This window comes from Neolamprologus multifasciatus, chromosome 7, assembly GCF_963576455.1.
Source record: "Neolamprologus multifasciatus chromosome 7, fNeoMul1.2, whole genome shotgun sequence".
In the NCBI taxonomy this organism is placed as follows: Eukaryota; Metazoa; Chordata; class Actinopteri; order Cichliformes; family Cichlidae; genus Neolamprologus; species Neolamprologus multifasciatus.
This window is the reverse complement of record NC_140445.1, coordinates 18,994,202-19,013,107: the sequence shown is the minus strand read 5'-3', so window position 1 is coordinate 19,013,107 and position 18,906 is coordinate 18,994,202. Positions and strand designations below refer to the sequence as shown.

General features: G+C 38.9%; 1 protein-coding gene across 1 annotated transcript in view; it reads left to right on the top strand.

The window, feature by feature from the left end:
- Nucleotides 1-18,906, top strand: part of itga1 (integrin, alpha 1) — a 59,958-nt gene that overhangs the window by 24,566 nt on the left and 16,486 nt on the right. The window contains exons 2-7 of the mRNA XM_085168340.1: nt 1,091-1,211; nt 9,472-9,581; nt 13,919-14,007; nt 15,798-15,909; nt 17,647-17,774; nt 18,508-18,656. Of these exons, the coding sequence (XP_085024466.1) occupies nt 1,091-1,211; nt 9,472-9,581; nt 13,919-14,007; nt 15,798-15,909; nt 17,647-17,774; nt 18,508-18,656 (709 nt within the window). The remainder of the gene's footprint in view (nt 1-1,090; nt 1,212-9,471; nt 9,582-13,918; nt 14,008-15,797; nt 15,910-17,646; nt 17,775-18,507; nt 18,657-18,906) is intronic.

Here is an 18,906-nt window from a genome sequence, read left to right as displayed (position 1 = left end):
ATAAGCTGCTAAATCACAGGGTGTACTTTCACAGGACTCTCTTTTAGACGCTACTGTAATCATTTTAAGCTTTTAATCAGAAGAATAAATTGTGTAGATTCAGGGATGTTTTATTGACTGAGTAAGAACATTCATTCATTTTCTGGAGCTCGTGAATGTCTCTTCTAAATATCAAAGCAATCTGTCTGGGATGTTGCTGTGTGGACCACACTGAAATATCTGGTGGATAAACCAACAAACATAATCAATTCTGGGGTGTTGCTAAAAGATGTAAAATTACTTCAGTCTAGACCTTTTAATGTAGTTCTCAGACACATTAGCTACAAAGCATTACCATCAAAGGATAAATAGCTGCTTTATCCTTGTGTCTATGTATGCAGTCTGCCTTTACACATTCTGTTTTTAATCCCACTGTTCTTCTACTCCTCTACACTCCCTCAAAGGTCCGGGAATTGAATAAATTATATTGAAGGAATTTCCTGGCACAGTAGATATAAAGAGTGTCATTGTGGTGCAGGCACAATGAGACATGGATGGATTTATATAGAGGCTCTGTGATATACTCATCTCAGTGACAGACAGACCCAGACTGGGCAGAGTGCAGAGAAGAAGCCATTGTCCTGGAGGTCAGATTGAACCCTGACCAAAATGGCTCACATTGATGTTCGAAATTCCTCTTCCAGAATGACTGTGTGTGTCTGTGGTTCACAAAGTTCGGCCCTCATCTGGGTACATCATTTTCATGCACCCGTAAATAATATTGACATAAATAGAATTATTTATATTTGCTGTAACTAAAATACCTAAATGCTAACTTTTATTTATTACATTTACAAAGTATTTTAGTAGATCTCTTTTTTTTTTCATTTCCAAGAGGCACCTTGAGGGTTTTCAGAAATATTTACTGAGTGTTTATGGCTTCTGCACTTAGAAATAACTGCATACGCACATCTTTTGTTTCAGTATTTGTCCATCAGTTTATGTAAACCCACTCTGAAGAGCAGCACAGCAGACTCAAACAGCAAGTAAAGCGGCGGCGCTCTCGAGAGTCTTATTATGCGTAACCTTTTCTCTACTATTATCTTTGCAGTGCTGCTGACCTGCGTGTTCTCCTTCAACGTGGACCAGAAGAACAGTTTGTCCTTCTCTGGACCGCTGGAAGACATGTTCGGCTACACTGTCCAGCAGTTTGAGAACAGTGAGGGAAAATGGTGAGTGTCATCAGGAGGCCGGATGTATGTGATCCCTGCATCTCACATGTAACACAGTAAAGGGAATTGTTGAAAATAATATATAAATGGGCCAATAGGTTCGACTATAGGAGCACAGGGGTGTGTTTAAATGAGACACAGAGACAAGAATGTAACTCAAAAGAACCAACTGACTTTAGTGAAATAAACCATAAGATTGACAAGCACAGGTTAAAGGCACTTTACAATTGTAGAAAAGAAACTTACAAAAAATGAAAGAAAAGTAAAACACATACTAAGACAATGACTTGGCCAAGTGTCACTTTTGGTTTTCAATGTTGGGTTTCAATGCTCGGGTGCACCCTAGTAACGCGACTCCTTAACTCTTATAGAAACAGATTACACAAATCCAATGTACATTCAAATGAAAATCTCACGCTCTTTTCACATGTGGAGGATGTTCTACACAACAGCTTATTATTTAAAGTCCCAAATAAAAAATGTCCACCCCTATTTTCTTTCCCAGGGTGTGAAAGAAAATAGGGGTGAGAGAATGTCAGTCAGTGGGTTTATGTATAACCAGCTGTGTGTGAAAGTGTGAGTGATAAAGTCCTACCACAGCACAAGGTGCAGCAGATCATCAAGTGGAAAAGAAGCGAATCTCAGTCTCTCTAAGTCCAGGTGGGAAGGCTCGCCATCTATTTCACCGGAGGAATCCACCCCAGGAACAATTCAGCACACACAAAAAAAAAACATTTTTTTGCAAAAATTTGCAAAAATAAAACATCTCTCTTACACAAACTATGCATTACTGTGATATATTGTCAATATTCTTATTTGTACATTGCAAAACACTTCTTCAAATATAATATGAAAACATTACAACGTATAAGATAAGACTTTATTGATCCCACAACGGGGAAATTTTTGCGTATAACCAAACTAAGTAAAGTTATTGCATATGCAACAATTATTAATCAAACAATTCAGATAAATTAATTCAGTTTCTCAACAATAAAATGCAAAACAGACTTAAACTGAGACATACAATATGTGCTCACCGATCTCAGTGCATCATGGCCGAAGACAATGGTATGGTGTCTCTCGGTAGGAAAATGCGGGGCTCTAAATAACGTAACAGGACATGTTTTTTTTTCTCTTTAGTGATAGTAATACGACGTGAAGGAAAATAAACATTCGTCGCGCTTCAAGTGTTACCTTACTTCTGGAAGCAGATTGAGATAAACTTTCAGGCAGTTGATAACAACCAGAGCTAACAAAGGCTAACAGTTTAGCTCCAGCGGTACTTTCTAAAGTCGCCAGAAAACTGCAGCATTCGCCTGTTTACTCACTTTGGCTACTTTTAACATGAAACTTATGTGCAGCACAGTTGGTTACAAACTTTTATCTAATACTCTTTCCAACTCAAAAACCTCAGTCTCTCTTTTCTCCTGCCAGCACGCGACTACCTCCACACATAGCAGCGAACAGAGTGCAAGTGGGTGAGACATACAGCGGGTACCACTCCTTAAAGTGGTACACTCATTTTATGTGGGTTACACACAAATGCTCGCTGAAAGACAAGACCGTTCCAGCGCAAACCTTGTTGTAAAAATAAAGATGACTTCATGTGTTAATATTTTACCTAAAAGTCACACGAGGCGTCTTATCTGGAACATTTTTGCAAAAGTTTACATGTGGTACAGATCTGCAGCAGCATAAGGTTAAATAAACAGAAAGAAAAAAGCTCATCTCATGCAGTAACTTCACACCACACTTAGTGTCATTGTATGAATACGTTCAGTAAATTGCATCCATTCCTGCTTATCTAGTTGGCATATCTTGTCCCACGTCTTTTGTCGTAAAGAGACTTTTCTCACATCAAATTGATAGCTTTGGTGGTGAGATGACTGTTTTCATACAGTTTGGTTTATCACAAATTCCCTTATTAGAGTGTTGGACTAATTAACCAACAGTCTTATGGATCACTGTGTCTAAGAGGCTGCATATCTAAATGCAATACTCAGAAGACAAAAGTCGAACATACGGTGTGTATTTAATGCTAATTAAATTTAAATAGTAAAAGTTCTCAGAACAGCCAGGGAATACAAGTATCCAAGAAACACTAGGATTACTTATTCAGACAGCACATGGAAATCAGAGCTACATGGCACACAGATATGGTCATGGACAACACGACAAATGACAAAGAAGGACTGAGAAAGTACATACACAAGAGGTAGTGAGGATAGAGGAAATGAAGACAATCAGGGAACCAGTGAGGGCCCAGGACAGGAAGAAAAGCTGCGCAAGACATGAAGGGAAACTGAACGTTTCAAATTAAAGACAGGAAGTAAGTAAAGAAAACAGACAAGAAGACGGACTGAACGTGAGACATTGAGACAGAGATGAAGAAACAGTGAAAGATAAAGACAAACAGATGAGACAGAAGGAGGGCCAGAACAGAAACACAAAGGGAGACTCACTAAATACATGACTAAAGTGAACAGAAACTGAAGGCACAAACAAGGCTAGAAAGTAAACCATAAAGAACTTATACAAAGCATCAGAAAATTAACAAGATGTATTAAAAACAACCTTGTGAATAGAAAACAAAACATTAACACGACAGAAACCTAATCCAAAGAACCTAAAATTCAAAACTAGAATGAATCCTCAACTCAAAGACTCAAAACCTTGGATCAAAGACCCATGGACCATGACAAACTGGGTGGGAGAAGCAGACCAGTTGGTAGGCTCCCTTTCACCAATTTTACAGCCATCATTTTACCAGGAAAATGTGTCTTCTGTCCTTCAAGGTCTTATTCAAAATCAGCAATACTACACTTTAGGAATTTGATTAATTTGCATAAGAGGAGTGACATCTAAATATCCAGCTGACCTCTCTTCTAATTTGATCAATTTCTCAGACAGACAGTTTACCTGCAGATTTCCAAACAGATTAATCATATTTAAATTATCCGTTTTAAATGATCTTTTTCCTGGAACTATGTTCCAGGATTTTTCCTTCACCATTTATGAGGTTTCAAGAGGAAGATAAACGACAGATATGAATGTTTGAAAAAGTTATAGATGAAAAGATTAGATGAAAAATACTCAAAGGATAAATTCAATTGGTTTATTGTTTTATAAATAAGTTGAAAAAGAAAAAGTTAAACAAGTAAATAACGAAACAAGGTAAAATGAAGTAAGAACAAAAAGTTAACAAGTAAATAAGGAAACAAGGTAAAATGAAGTAAGAACAAAACGTTAACAAGTAAATAAGGAAACAAGGTAAAATGAAGTAAGAACGAAAAGTTAACAAGTAAATAAGGAAACAAGGTAAAATGAAGTAAGAACGAAAAGTTAACAAGTAAATAAGGAAACAAGGTAAAATGAAGTAAGAACGAAAAGTTAACAAGTAAATAATGAAACAAAGTAAAATGAAGTAAGAACGAAAAGTTAACAAGTAAATAAGGAAACAAGGTTAAATGAAGTAAGAACGAAAAGTTAACAAGTAAATAAGGAAACAAGGTTAAATGAAGTAAGAACGAAAAGTTAACAAGTAAATAAAGAAACAAGGTAGAGAAAACCCCAACAATCCCCTCTGAGCACGCACTAGGCGACAGTGGGGAGGAAAAACTGCCTTTAAACGGGCAGAAACCTCCGGCAGAACCAGGCTCAGGAGGGGACAGTCAACTGCCGGGACTGGTTGGGGAGGTGAACAGAGGTGGAGCAAGACGAGGCTACACCAGGTGAGGAAGCAGTAGAGTCTCTCCTCCAGGGCCAGCGGAAGCGTTTGTTCTTCTTTTTCATGCAGTTTTCTACAAGAGCTTTTTTTTCCAGGATGAGGGTTCTCAACTCATCGATGGTTTCTGTATTTTGTATCTCAAGCTTCTTGCATGTTTTCTCCACCTCTTCCAGTGTTGCTCGTTTTTCTTCAAGCTTTTCCTTGAGCTCTTTCGATGTTGCCTCCTGCATTATCTTGTCCTTGTGCATGTCTGCGTTTCTCTGTTGTACTTCTTTGTACATGTCTTGTAGCTCCTCATTTCTTCTGTGGATATCTTGGAGCGTACGCTGCAGGTCGTCATGTATTTTGTCCTGTTCTTGCTTTTGTGCCTGCATTTCAGTGTGTTTGCGCTTCAAGTTGTTGTATTCCAACAATATCCCCTTAGTGAGCTCGGAGTTGTTTCTTGCCATTTGAGCCATCCTTTTCTGCATATGTGAGCATTGTTTGTCCAGTTTTTCTTTTTCCCCTTCTAGTTCACTTGTTTTGTTCTTCAGTTCACTACAAAACTGTTGCAGTTTTAGGTTTTTACCCTCAAAGTCTTCGACAATACGTTTCTCTTCTTTCAATCTTTCTTTCTCTTGAAGAAGGTCTTTATTTTGGCGCAGTATATCATCCAACTTTACTTTCTGCATTCTGTATTTTTCCTCCGTGACTCTGAGTTTGTGCTCCATGTCTCTTTGCTTTTTCTCCTGTTCTTCCTTCTGTTGGAGGATTTCTTTATTTTTTTTCACAGCTTCATCGAAGTTTGTTTGGAGCAGCCGATTCTTTTGGTCCATATATTGGAGATCCCATTCTGTCTTCTCAACAGTAGCTTTGCTGTCTTTAAGCTGGTTGGACATCTCCTTTAGTTCCGCGCTCTTTTGCTTGTTTTCCTTAATTAGGAAGACAATCTGCTTTCGGGCTTGTCCAAACTTGATTCCCCAGCCCTCATTAATAATTGTTATGTCGGGCTGGTGTTGTTGTCTTTCTTCCAGGGTTTTATTTTGCGCTTCCATCTGTCTACACTTCTCCTCCAGTTGAAGTTTCTCGTCTTCAATCTGTTGAATTTTATTCTGGAGATGGTAGTTTTCCTTCTTACTGTCATGTAATGCCCTTTGGACGGCTAAGAGGTCATTTGGCCGGCCACGACAGGAAGGAGAAGCGGCGTAATCTTTTTGCCTTGGTTGGTGTCTTGTTGGATACATGTTGAAGGTTGTAAACGACAACTCTGAAAAGGTTTCCAAAAGTTTCTGTGCTGAACGTGTGAAGGCTGCAAACACAAATGCTGCGAAGACACGAACTACAAATTGCTGATTCTCACCCCTGTTTAAGGAAAAACTTCAAAGGATCAAAGTGTAGTGACATCATAATTCCGTGAGCCAATAAGATTGTCATGTGACATTTTGGAATGGGGATGTTTTTTTTTAAACCGTTTTCAAATGTAACTTAATATTTGACTGTTTCTTAACTGACCTGTTTAGCTGATTAAGAAATGAATTGCCACGAGCATCCCTAATGTTATATAACAGACAAAATAAAAAAACAGGTTTTTTTTCTAAGTAATAGAGGTATAATACATTTTTTAAATGTGTCTTTTTTTCCTTAATGAATATTTTTGTTTAAGATAATTCTGGCCATGATGTGCACATGTATCAACAAGTGTTCATTCGGTTAAATTCTACTCCAGAAAATAATAAAAAAAGGAAAAAAACACTGATTCGCTTGTAAAATTAAGCTGAAGCGAGCACACCAGCTGCGGCTGTAATGAAGGTCCTTGTTTTTACTACTAGCTGTTAACCTTAAACTGCCCGCCAGAGTATTCACATACCTAGCCTGTTAATACAATGAAACCAAGCATCTGTGGTTTCTTGCTAAAATAAACATGGAAACATGTTTTTAAAATCTTTTATCTCTTCTGCTTTCTGCAAACTCCTTTAGTTACTCTAAAGTCAGACCTGTTGCACTATAATCGCTGATCCTTTCCTGCATGGCTATACCTGATGGTGCTTTGTACTAGTTAACTTATCGAGATCATATGAGATCACTTGTAGTAATTCACTTACTGCTAATCAGTGGAGCCATTTGCAACTGAAACTCCTCAGTGCAGTCAAACATGTGTGCTACATATCATCCAAAAAGCTTGATTTTGTTCTGTTTCACACTAGTGATAAGGGCACAGCACGCTGCGAGTGGAGGGAGGACACGACAGAGGCTGAATGATTTACAGAGGTTTAGTGGGGAAAAATTAGAGACGACCTGTAGCTCTCAGTGTTACGCTTGGGAAAATATTTTAATGAGAAAATATAGCAATCACATGGTGATGTAACACGCAGGTTGCTATAAGTGGGAGGTGACTGATTAGTTACAGATGCCTTAACCGTCAGCGAGGGTGGGGAGAGAAAAGCTGTTACATGTGGCACAGGCGGTTCAGCTTTTCGCTGGAGCCTCTTGTAACCTTGGCTAACCCCAAGATTTGTCTGCTCTCCACAACATTGCTGGGAAAGGTTTCAGAAAAGTGCAATGTTTTCATTTTTTAAATCATGTGAAAATGATTTGTTATTATTGTAGAAATTCAACATTTGAAGAGTTTTAAGGTTTAAGAACTTGTAACCTATTTTTTTGTTGAAAAATATCCATATAATATTCATCCAATGATGAATTATGGTTTGTGGGGGCAGAAGGTAACAGAGGTGCCCGGATATCCCTCTCCCTAGCGATGTCTTCCAGCTTATCTGGGGGTGCTCCCAGCTGAGAGACATAATTTTCCTAGCTTGCTCTGTGTTTTCCAGCAGTCTCCTCCTGATGGGACACATCCCAAACATCTCACCTACAAGATTTCCAGGTGCCAGCCTAATTAGATGTCAAAACTGCCACAGCTTTCTCATTTTGTTGTGGAGGTTTAGCAGCTCTTTGAGCTTGTTGCTCTATCTCCAAAGCAGATCCCAGACATGCTTTGGTGGAAGCTCATTTCCTGCCACTTGCATCCCTGATCTTTTTCTTTCGGGAAAAACTATTTAGTGAAAAAGAGTAATTATCAAATAAACCGGGATTCAGAGTTGTAAGCCGAGCTAGCAGCTTCATTTTCAGTTGTTTAATTCTATATTCAGCATCCTAACATGTTCACATTTACTGTGCAACCTTTTACCATACTGCCATTTTTAACCTTTTATCATACTAACAAAAAACCAATGAGAATTTTAATGATAGGTGTTTTCTTTTCCTTGTCACAAAAACATAGCTGTTGAGCTGATTTTGAAGTAGTATGATAGAATCAATCTTTGTTCATTCAATCTGAAAACGACCCATTTAATTGCCGTTCAGCTAAACAGTGGAATGTGGACATCGTTTCAATTTTCCCTCTCGTAGCTGCTTATTTTCACTTTTCTACTTTGGCTACGTCTGCGAGCCAAAATGACTCGGTTACTGTTGGGGGCCATGGTTTGACTTCAAATACACCCTGTTGGAGAAAGTTCTGAGTCATCTAGAGTTGAAGACACCAGCACACATTTTACATACAGTTATTTACATGGCTGTGCCTGTAAAACTTAACTTTATGTAATAACAACAGCCTGTACAAGCCTGGTTTTCATGTTAAGAACAGTTTTGAAAATCCATTGGATCGGGAAAGTCATTCATCCTGTGTGCAACATGAATATATGGACAAAATTGCATACCAGTGCTTTGAACCGCTGTTGAGATATTTAAGTGGTTGTCAATCATTCCCTTGTTAAAGCTGCTCTTTTTCGCAGTGACACGAGCAGGAAGAACACTTAACTTATCATTAATGAAGTAATTATGAAGTGTTTATTTTTTCATTTCTGAGCGAAAAGAGTGCTCGTTCAATGCTGTAAATAATTACAATGTTTCTCACAGGCAGCTGGCAGCAAAAAAGTGTGTCGAGTGTGTTGTTGTTCCTCTCTGGGTCTTGCTTCAAATGACACAGGGTCCATTAGAGTCAGGAATGTTAATAAGCTTGAGCGTTTAGAGGAAGGCAGATGACCAAACTTCTTTTTTTTAGCATCAGTGCACTGATGGAGAGACACAGTGTAATAAAACCCACACAAGACACATATTGAACTTGTCCAGCACATTAAACGTAACACTGAAGTGCTATAAAAACAGCTGGGAGTTATCTTCCATTACTATGTGGTGTTGGTGAGAGCTAAATGAGATTAACTGTTGTTTTTTATTTCCAGCTATTTCTTTGTTATTGTATCAGAGTGATTATGTAATAAAACTGCAGCCACAAACTCGCAAGCCAATCACAATAAACTATAACATCTTTACTAGGCAGTGTGAACCATGGTTTACGTTCAATTGCTATACAAGTATAATTAAGCCATGTCTAAATAGCTGTGGACCTCAGAAGTGGATCTCAGAGTCACTGCTTCTAATCGCTGCAATAACATCTGAATTGCGGTTGTTATCACAATTGTAAAGCCGTCACGCTGTAGTGTGGATGTTGGATGGCTTTCCATGTAACCATTCCCAACTCGTCCTTATGTTTTTCAGGGTTCTGATTGGATCTCCGCTGTCAGGACAGCCGAGTAAAAGAACCGGAGACGTCTACAAATGTCCCGTGGGGAGAGATAACAACAACTGCATCAAACTGGAGCTGCCCAGTAAGAAAACTATTTGTGTGCACATGTGTACAGTTTTAGCTGATCTGGCCGAAGGGGGCAATGAGTTCATGCAATGCCAAGACAACCACCTGTCCCTCTGTCCAGCTACAGTTCACAAGAAATGCAGCTCCTCCTGCAGTATTGGCCAGATTTTAATCAAACTTACACACAGTGATCACTCAGTGGTCAGTGTCACATTTGTTGTTTTATGGGCACTTTTCCCTTTTCACAGCGATGACCTTCATGCGCACTACTTCTAATTGTACCAAATTCTTGCACCTAATGTACTGAAAAATAACAAATTCAAACTGTTTAGTGAAGTTAATAACAAAAGATTCTCATTGTTGATACATTTTGCATGCACAAAATTAAAAATCACCTTGTTAGACATGCAAAAGGCCACTTATTTCCTGATAGATTATGACAATCATGTGATCATATTACTGATTATTATCATGGAGTAAGAAGTTCTGTTGATTGACTCCCAAATAGCACATTTGAGAGCATATTTGTGGCCTACCTTCCACCATTATCATCAGTAATACGCTCAGTGCTATGACATACTGATCACAGGTTTACAACTGATCATGTAGTCGTAATGCTTCTGAATTCAGACACTTTAATTTAGCGGCATACAAGACTAATTTGTCATGCATGTGATGAAGTAGAAAACTAAAAACAATGTTTTGCAAGGACGGCCTTACATTTTGGCTGCTATGTTTTACCTTCTCTCCTGTTGTGTTAATACTTTTATATTGACGCAGAGGAATGCACAGCATTCTTCCTCCAACACTATTGGATAAATGAAGGCTAAAGGATAAAAAAAAACAATGCTGACACCTTTTCCTAACAGATCAAAGTTGCCAACGCTCTGCTGACTCTGTAACTGCACCGTTCCAAACCTCCTCTGCCATTAACTTCAGCATAAAATTAAGATGTGCTTATGCCATGACCATAGTGAAATCCTGGCAAGAAAGTAAAGCACTCACAGTTATTCCTGCGTCCAACACACGCAATCTGATACCATTGTTACCACAACCTTACATTTTAATGTTGCCGCAGGAGCGTCACTGCTTCAGGACCTTTTAACATGATTAATTATACTGATATTAATGCTGTGAAAAAGTTAAACAGTTATTCCTGGACTCGAGAAGGTGTCTAAGCCTGACCTCAAAGAAGTAAAAACTCAATCAATTAACTCTAAAGTAATAAGTAAACATGGATATCTAATTAGTGAATCACAGTCTCCTGTGTGAAAGCTGTGTTTGACCCAACCACCCACCACAACCTCTTCTCTAGACACACTTTGTCACTCGATAAAAGGAAGCAATAATAACACGGGGATCAATCATTCAGTTGCTGCATATTATATCTGTTGTCATTGTAACAGGTAATCCATGTTATTTGCTTCATCTTTCAGTGGCCGATTGGTTTATATATGTGCTTGAACATGTGCATGAGGGGGATTTTAATTGCCGGTGTGCATGGGAGAAGGTCTCAATTAACTGTCTGCACAAATACTCTAAATCCAAGTGCTTCTGGGCGTGTGCATCTGATGTGTGTGTAAGTTAACTTTTATATCTGACTGGGTCTTCTGGGGAGGAAGCTGGAACCATCGGAACAGGAAGACAGCAAATAAACAAGGTTTTAATGTTTCAGCCTTCCAATTTATCTAAATTAAACAGATAAACACAACTTAGCTGCCGGTCAGAAGTCTGCAAAGCCTCTATTAGTGCCTGCTGTGTGTGTACGCAATAACCGAGAGCTTGTGTGTGCAGCAGATCTGCAACTTTTAGAGACTGATACGTCACCGCTTTAGCACAGTTGCCTTGGACACCTTAAAATTTCTAAGTAAGCATGGTAACAGCTTGGCTGCTGTTGGTAAATTATTGGTTTTAAGTGCTGATCAGTTGGAATTCCCTTCTCTGAAGTGGAGAGTGCTGTAGTTGCTTTATCTTGGGGGATTTAGAAAAAAAAAAGCTTGAATCTCACAGACCGAAGTTTTGTCTGGAAAGCATCCAATGGGAATCTGGAGCCAGACAAGTCAGCAACAAACTAGGAGAAGTTTAAATGATGACAACAGTGCTGGTTTATTTTACTTTTTTAAAAGAAACTAGACACGGTAAGCAAATGCATGACCTGTTTGTTTCTTTAGGATCAGTTGATGGATATATAAAGTATTCTTGGATATTTCTATAACAGTAGAAAAACCTTGTGCAGTTCAGCAGGATGTGTTCATGTAAATGTTTTAAATAAGTAAAGGGCTTGTCAGTCATCTGTCACTCTTCATCATTTCAATCTATGCCCACTGACGACTCCTCACAATCTCTCATTGCCACATCTGCCTCCATAATGAATTTACATTTTCCCAGCACAGACGAGCGAAGCCAAACCATAATGAGCAAAGTTAGTGGCTGTTGTGTTGTAATTTTTAATGACTCTTCAGTCTGACCAGTAAAACTGCGAGGCGGTTATGCCATGGCCATTATGAAATACTGATGAGAAAGAACAGCACCCACAATTTTGGAGGGGTTGGTAACTAAACACCTCGGCTGTATTTTTGCATTCTGTTTAGAAAATTGAAACCAAATGACAAACATGATGCGTCAGTTGTATAATTGTAAAGTCAGTCTGCCTTCTCTCACATATACTCATCCAAAAACAAAACATAAGTTTGGGTTTTCAAATTTTGTCTTATTATTTTGTCTTATTATATATATATATATATATTTATACATATTTTATATATATGCACGCAGAAGACATTTGAAATGATACAAGCAGTCACCCATCTGAGAACGGACAATACAAGTGTCCGGATCTGTTGTTGAGGAATTGCTCTCCCTTCCTGCAGCTGTGCAGTGGTCAGTGGCTGTGGCTGTCTCTGATGAACATGTTGACTCAGCATGTGCCAGGTTTGTTCAATAGGAGACATATCAGGACTAAATGCTGGCCAAGGAAGTGTCCGGATGTGCTTCTTATCCAAAAAGGCCTGCACTGCTCTAGAAGTGTGGGGGTGGGCATTGTCGCCCTGAAACAGCCGCAGGGTGGAGTACTGCTGCAAGAGTGTCACAAATACAGGTTGGAGCACCTCATCTTGGTACGTCTGTCACCAGGATTTCCACTAAAAACAATCTGATCAGAAGTGGGCATGCAGGGCTGCGGCAGCAGACACACTTCAATCGGTCGCGGCAGCCACTGCACTGATAAAAATGTTGTAGATAAACTGCATGAACCAATTCTGAGGTGTATAAGTGAGTTCACTTGTGTTCAGTAAACAAAATACCAGCCCTGCTTTTGACTAAATCAATCAGCCATGACTGAAAACTACTCATGTGAAATGTTTGGGTATTCTAGGAAATTGGGAAATGGATTTAAAACAAAGACTGATTATGAAGCTGATTTGCCATAGTAATAATTAGTTTACTGTTTTTCAGTGTTGTGAAAACTCACTGCAGTTTAGATCCACAATCTAGGAAATCACAGGCAGAGCACCAGAGGAGGAGCAGCGCTCTGATGGGTCCGATTTGTTCTGATTGTTATCAAGCATTACTGAGGAAAAAGCTTGTATTCCGGTGTCTGACGCTTGTTCCAGTCCCACGTGGGCATCATGAGCTTCAGGGTCCTGAACTGTGTCATTGGAGTTAAGAAATAAGGATGGGTCACTTTCCAAATCAATTCAGACCCACGTCACAGTTTAATGTTGTTTTAAATGCAAGTTTGTTTATGAAAGACAAGATTTTTTTCATCCTGAGGTCAGCAGGGAGCCCCATTGTGCTGTCTTTATTAGTATACTTTAGTGAGTGTGTGGGAAGGAAATAGAGGGAAAAAACCCACCCGGAAAGGACGTATAGGGTAAAAATTTAACGTACTAACTGCTAACAGATCTGTTGCACATGTGCGAATGGCAATCAGAAATTGTTTCACATCAAAATCACTTCTCAGGGAGCAACATTCAAAATTGAAAAGGCATGTTTCACAGATTTGCAGAAGGAAAAACTAATTCCTATCCAAAACATTCCCAAGCTGCTAATTTTAGACACATGTTGGGTTGGTTTAATGATTCCCCTAATTCTTTCCCCTTCACAACAAACAGGCTGTTTACCAACAAAATATTTGTGTTGTGCTCCATATTCTTAGTTAATAGCCATAAGCTACACACAGAGGGGCCACATGGTAAAGTAATATAGCAGAGTATATTTAGTCTCATGTCATTCTTTGGGATAGGCAGCACTTTTCTTGTGGGAAAATGAAAACGAGAAATTTACCCAGCTGTGCTGCTCTCTGTTTGTCTCACTCTGTTATTCATCTTGTTTTTTCTTCTTCTTCTTTTTTAGAAAACACAACCATTCCCAACTTGCGTGAAGTGAAGGAAAACATGACCATGGGAAGCACACTGGTAACGAATCCCAAAGGAGGATTTCTGGTAAGCAGGAAGTCCTCTACATTTTCTATAGACAAGAAGAAGAAGGACTGATCTTTGCATATTTGCTGTAAGACTACTCAGCAGCGAATTTACAGAACACTCACTAAACCTTTGGCCTCCATGGAAAAGTCAGGCTCCGTGTCCTGGGAACGTAACAGGATGCTGTGAATCAATTGTGGTAATGTTGAAGTGTTTAAACATGTAGGGTTGTGCTTAAGAACTCTAGTAAAACTTTATTTAAACCTGAGGATCAGATCACCAATGTGTCAAAACTACAGCGCCAGTAAATGCATGTTTTTGCAACTTCTTGAATGGTTCGTGTATGAAAATCTAATGTAGAAATGTGAGGTGGAGCTGCAGTTTAAACCCTTAATGTGATTTACACAACATGTCAACACCACGTCTGTATTTATAAGGTGGAACACCCAAAACATTTGGTATAAATCAGGCTGCCAGAGGAAACATATGACATGATAATGAGCAAATAATGAGTTTAGTAACACATTTCAACACAATCTAATCACCAGCTGGACTGCATGTGTGTTTAGTCATTTACTGAACATTTACAATACTAATTTATAGCCGTGCCACTCATTATGCCTGCCTGTTGAGCCATCACAGTGGTGCACTGATTTTCCTGAACTATTAAATGCATTGTTATGGAATTTTCTGCAAACCTGAATGGTCCCCAAAGGGTGAATCCTAATAAGTATACTGCTCCAACTAATAAGTTTTTTTAACCTCAGGTTTTCTATCAGTTTTGCTAATTAGCAAATGTTAGCATTTTAGCAACAATGAGATACTTTAATGCTAAGTAGGCCTTTGTTTCTGGGATTACTAGCATTGTCTTTGAATAAGAACTTCAGTACTCACAACTACTTGTATAAAATCTTTATTATCACAACAACAAGAAAAAAACCCAGAAGCGTTTCAGCACATGGCTTTTCTCAGAGTTTCTAATACACACGTAGTCACAGCTAGCCATACAACACCACCAGGACCGATTCTCTAATGAGCACAGGTAGCAACGATCAGCAATTCATCAACATACAAAAGTGATGGCCTGCTCCAAGCACATACATAGATCACACACCATTAACACTATCAGAAACACATTCAAAGACAAAAAATTAACAAACTATATCACATAATACACAACTCAAATCTGTATCTAAATATTAATTGACCACGAAAACATTACATAGAAGCACATAAATCAACAATATAAACATCTTAGAATCAATACATGAAAAATACAGGCTGAATAAGTCCCATTTATTAATTCTAAAAAACAAGATAACGAGTGTTCTTCATTTAATCCACCAGGACACGAGTTTGTAAATGATGTAGCCAATAAGGCTTTCTTTGGAGAAGTTGTTGTTCTCTATGAATGAGAAGGAAACGTGTGGATGATGTAAGTGGGGTATCATCTGGAAGCAAAAATAATATGTTGTCAGTTACTTAACAGATTTAATTACTTGTAAATTAAAGGTGCCATTCCAGACTGTTTCTATCCACTTTAACCCCTCCCTCTAAGTAAAGGCCTGCTCCTTTTAGCAGTTTTCCTCCGTTCTGTCTCCTTTTCTCCTTTTAAGAGAAACAGTCTGAATCAACCTCTTCTGGGTTTTAATAGTCTCTTGATGTCATCCTCAGTTTGAGTCGTTCTTTCCTCTTTGTTTCAGTCTACAGTAGCTCTCCTCTCATCCATGACCTCATAATAGTGGAAAACTAACTAGTCACAGCCTTTGAGTCTCTGTTTGTTTGTATGCATGTGTGTCCTGTTTCCGCAGGCGTGTGGTCCTCAGTATGGCTACAAGTGTGGCCCGCAGCATTTCATCTCAGGAGTTTGTACGAATGTCAGCTCTTCCTTCCAGATCCTCAACTCTTTTACAAAATATCAAGGTACAGTACAGAAAATCTGCTCAAGACAGGACACTGTCTGTACAAGTTGTCTGTCTGGGTTGAGAGATAGCAATCTCCTCGTCATACTAGTACCACCCAGGACCCTGACTTTAAACTCACACTCCCTCAGCGAACATAGAGATTAGAGCATTCTTCTTAATGTAAACTTGTCTGTGACGACCCCCCCCCCCCCCCCCATCCCTCTCATGTCCAGCCCAGCCCATCTGCTGCATTGTATGCCCAAGTTAGGAGACAGTTTACTGGGCTTGCATGGCGTTTCCCTGGATGGAAACAGCTTTGAAAGAACCCTAGAGTAAACAGTGTACAGTCATTTTCTCTTTTATTCCCTCAGTTTTTCTGAATCACTGTTACTTTACCACTAATAATCATATACACAGACTTATTGTATACTGCTCATACTCATTTAATCCACTAAATAATGGATGAGGGTAAAAAAAAGTTTTGAATGAAAAAAAAAGACTTTAGAAATACAGTTCTTACATTGTTCCTACACAGACGTCTTGCCTCATTAATTGTTATTATTAATATAATCATAGTTGTTAGGTTTCTACAGTTTGAAGGTTTAAAATGAATATTTACAACAGATTTCACAACTCGTCGACTCTAGTTCCTCCACAGGTAAATAATAAAACCAGGATGACTGCCTTCCACGGCTTTTAAACAAGTTTTTTTGTACCTTTTTATTTGTGTTATCTGCTACATACATAATGGTAATTGTAATTGTTGTCAGCATTTACCACCCACCAATGCACAGCAGTAAATTGACTACACAGGTCTGTCACCTTTTGAAGTAAAACTGATTTCTAGTTCGCTGAGCTGAAAGGCCAGTGAGAACATGCAATGGCGATGGGTCCATTTGTCCCTCCACAGTTCACTCCTCCTCACCTAATGATTCTTCACCCAAATTTTACTAAAGAGAAAAATCATACTTTTGATTTTATGGACACATTGTCACACAAATTTCCACTTTTGGTTTGGATACATAGGTTTGTTTATGACATAATAATGTCTTATGCTTGGTTTAGGTCAGTAAAAAAAACTAGGAGTGTATGGTAGGTGCAGCAGCCGTTTCGAATGGGCAACAATAACATGGTTCTCCAACACGATCAGTATAATTTCACATTTTGATGAATGAAGTCCGTTTACAACATCCCACTCCACGTTCTTCTCCTGTATTCACTATTCCTATTATGCTAGCAGATTCTCTTCTTGTATAATAATAATGTTTGTAATGTAACAATCTAGTAAAACAAAAGTAGAAGCCTTAAAAAAACCAAAAAGTCCCTATTTTGTAACAGAAATATTCATTTTGTTCTCCCATTGTGCTACCCTCTATAAACCCCTCACCCCAACTTATACGTACACAAACCAACGCACGCACACACACACACACACACACACACACACACACACACACACACACACACACACACACACACACACACTGATCTACATTATTACATTTTGATTTGGAGCTTGTGTGTTTACCGTGGGCGCAAGTAAACAGGAAAGAGACTGAATATGTTACATAACCTGATTGTCTTACTTAGGAGAAAAATCACCAATCAAATACGCTTGTGTAGACTAGCCAAAAGTAAAAAGAAGCAAAAGAAAAAAGTCCAGTCTCAGCTTTCAGCACCCCTGTTAGTGCTTACAGAGAGGAACTGAAAACTAAACGTACCCTTTAATTAAATGTCATTTTTGGCTCTGTTCCAGAGTGCGGGAAGGAGATGGACCTTGTGATCGTGCTGGATGGATCTAACAGTATCTACCCCTGGTCGAGTATTCAGGAGTTTCTCTATAAGTTCATTGGGAGACTTGAGATCGGACCTAAACAGACACAAGTCAGTTGCACTATTTAAAGAACAAACTAAAAAAGCCAATTTTCTTTGCATATACAGTACTTTTAAAAAGCTTTTACCCACTCCATCCATCATTTCAAAAAATAAAGAAATGAAGAGTGGCTATAGACGTTTGCAGAGTGGTTTATGGGTGCGTTCAGTGCAGGCTGTACAGCCATACATGAATGAATAAATGGAATAGTTATGTAACATCAATCAGATATAGAAAAGGAATGAATGGAGGATTATATTAGTTAGTAATTATGTTTAATGACTTTACTGTGCTCCATTATGGAATTTTTCCACACGTGTAAGATGCCCTTTATAAAGCAAAGTTCATAAACTGAGCACTTTACAGCCTTTAAAGTAAATTCAGCCTCTCTCACTAAGTTTGAACCTGAGTGTATTTCTGTCCACTTGAATTGGATCGCTCTGTGAATGGGTTTTTCTTATGGTTACATTGATCTGGCTCACAGCTTGTGGACTTTTCCACAGGGAAGCACTGGAAAGTCTTCCTACTGTGGAGTCTAGTGGTTGGAAGTCAAATCTTCCATGGCTGCTGAAGTCCTCTGCAGTCTGTATAAAGAACATTGTGTCACATCAAGCTCACCAGACCTCAGCCACATCCTCTGCAGACTGTCTGGGGGGAGAAGCTGAGGAGAGAAGAACATAGAGAGAAATTTAATGTAGGAGAAAGTTTACATGTTAAATGTGTGAATGTATGCGTGTTTTCTAGGTGGGCATTGTGTCTTATGGCGAGACCGTGAGTCATCAGGTCAACCTGAGCCAGTTTGACAACATGCCTGCTTTGCGGGATTTTGTCCAAGACCTTCCTCAGCACACTGGCACCAAGACGATGACTTTCCTGGGCATTGATACTGCCAGGTACCTAACATTAGCTGTCTTATTTGGGCAAACCCGGCAACGGTTGACCACAATTAATAATTGAGTCTTTCTGGTTTGGCAAGGTTTAATGGATATTTGAATAGGAAACTGTCATTTCAAGTCTGCTTGACAATTGTCATGGGCAGATTGTTAGAAAAAAAAATAGCACAAGCCTTCCAGTTGGCCTTGCAGATAAATTTTCAGACACGATGGAATTCAAATCTTATGAGGAAATTAAAAAATAGTGTTG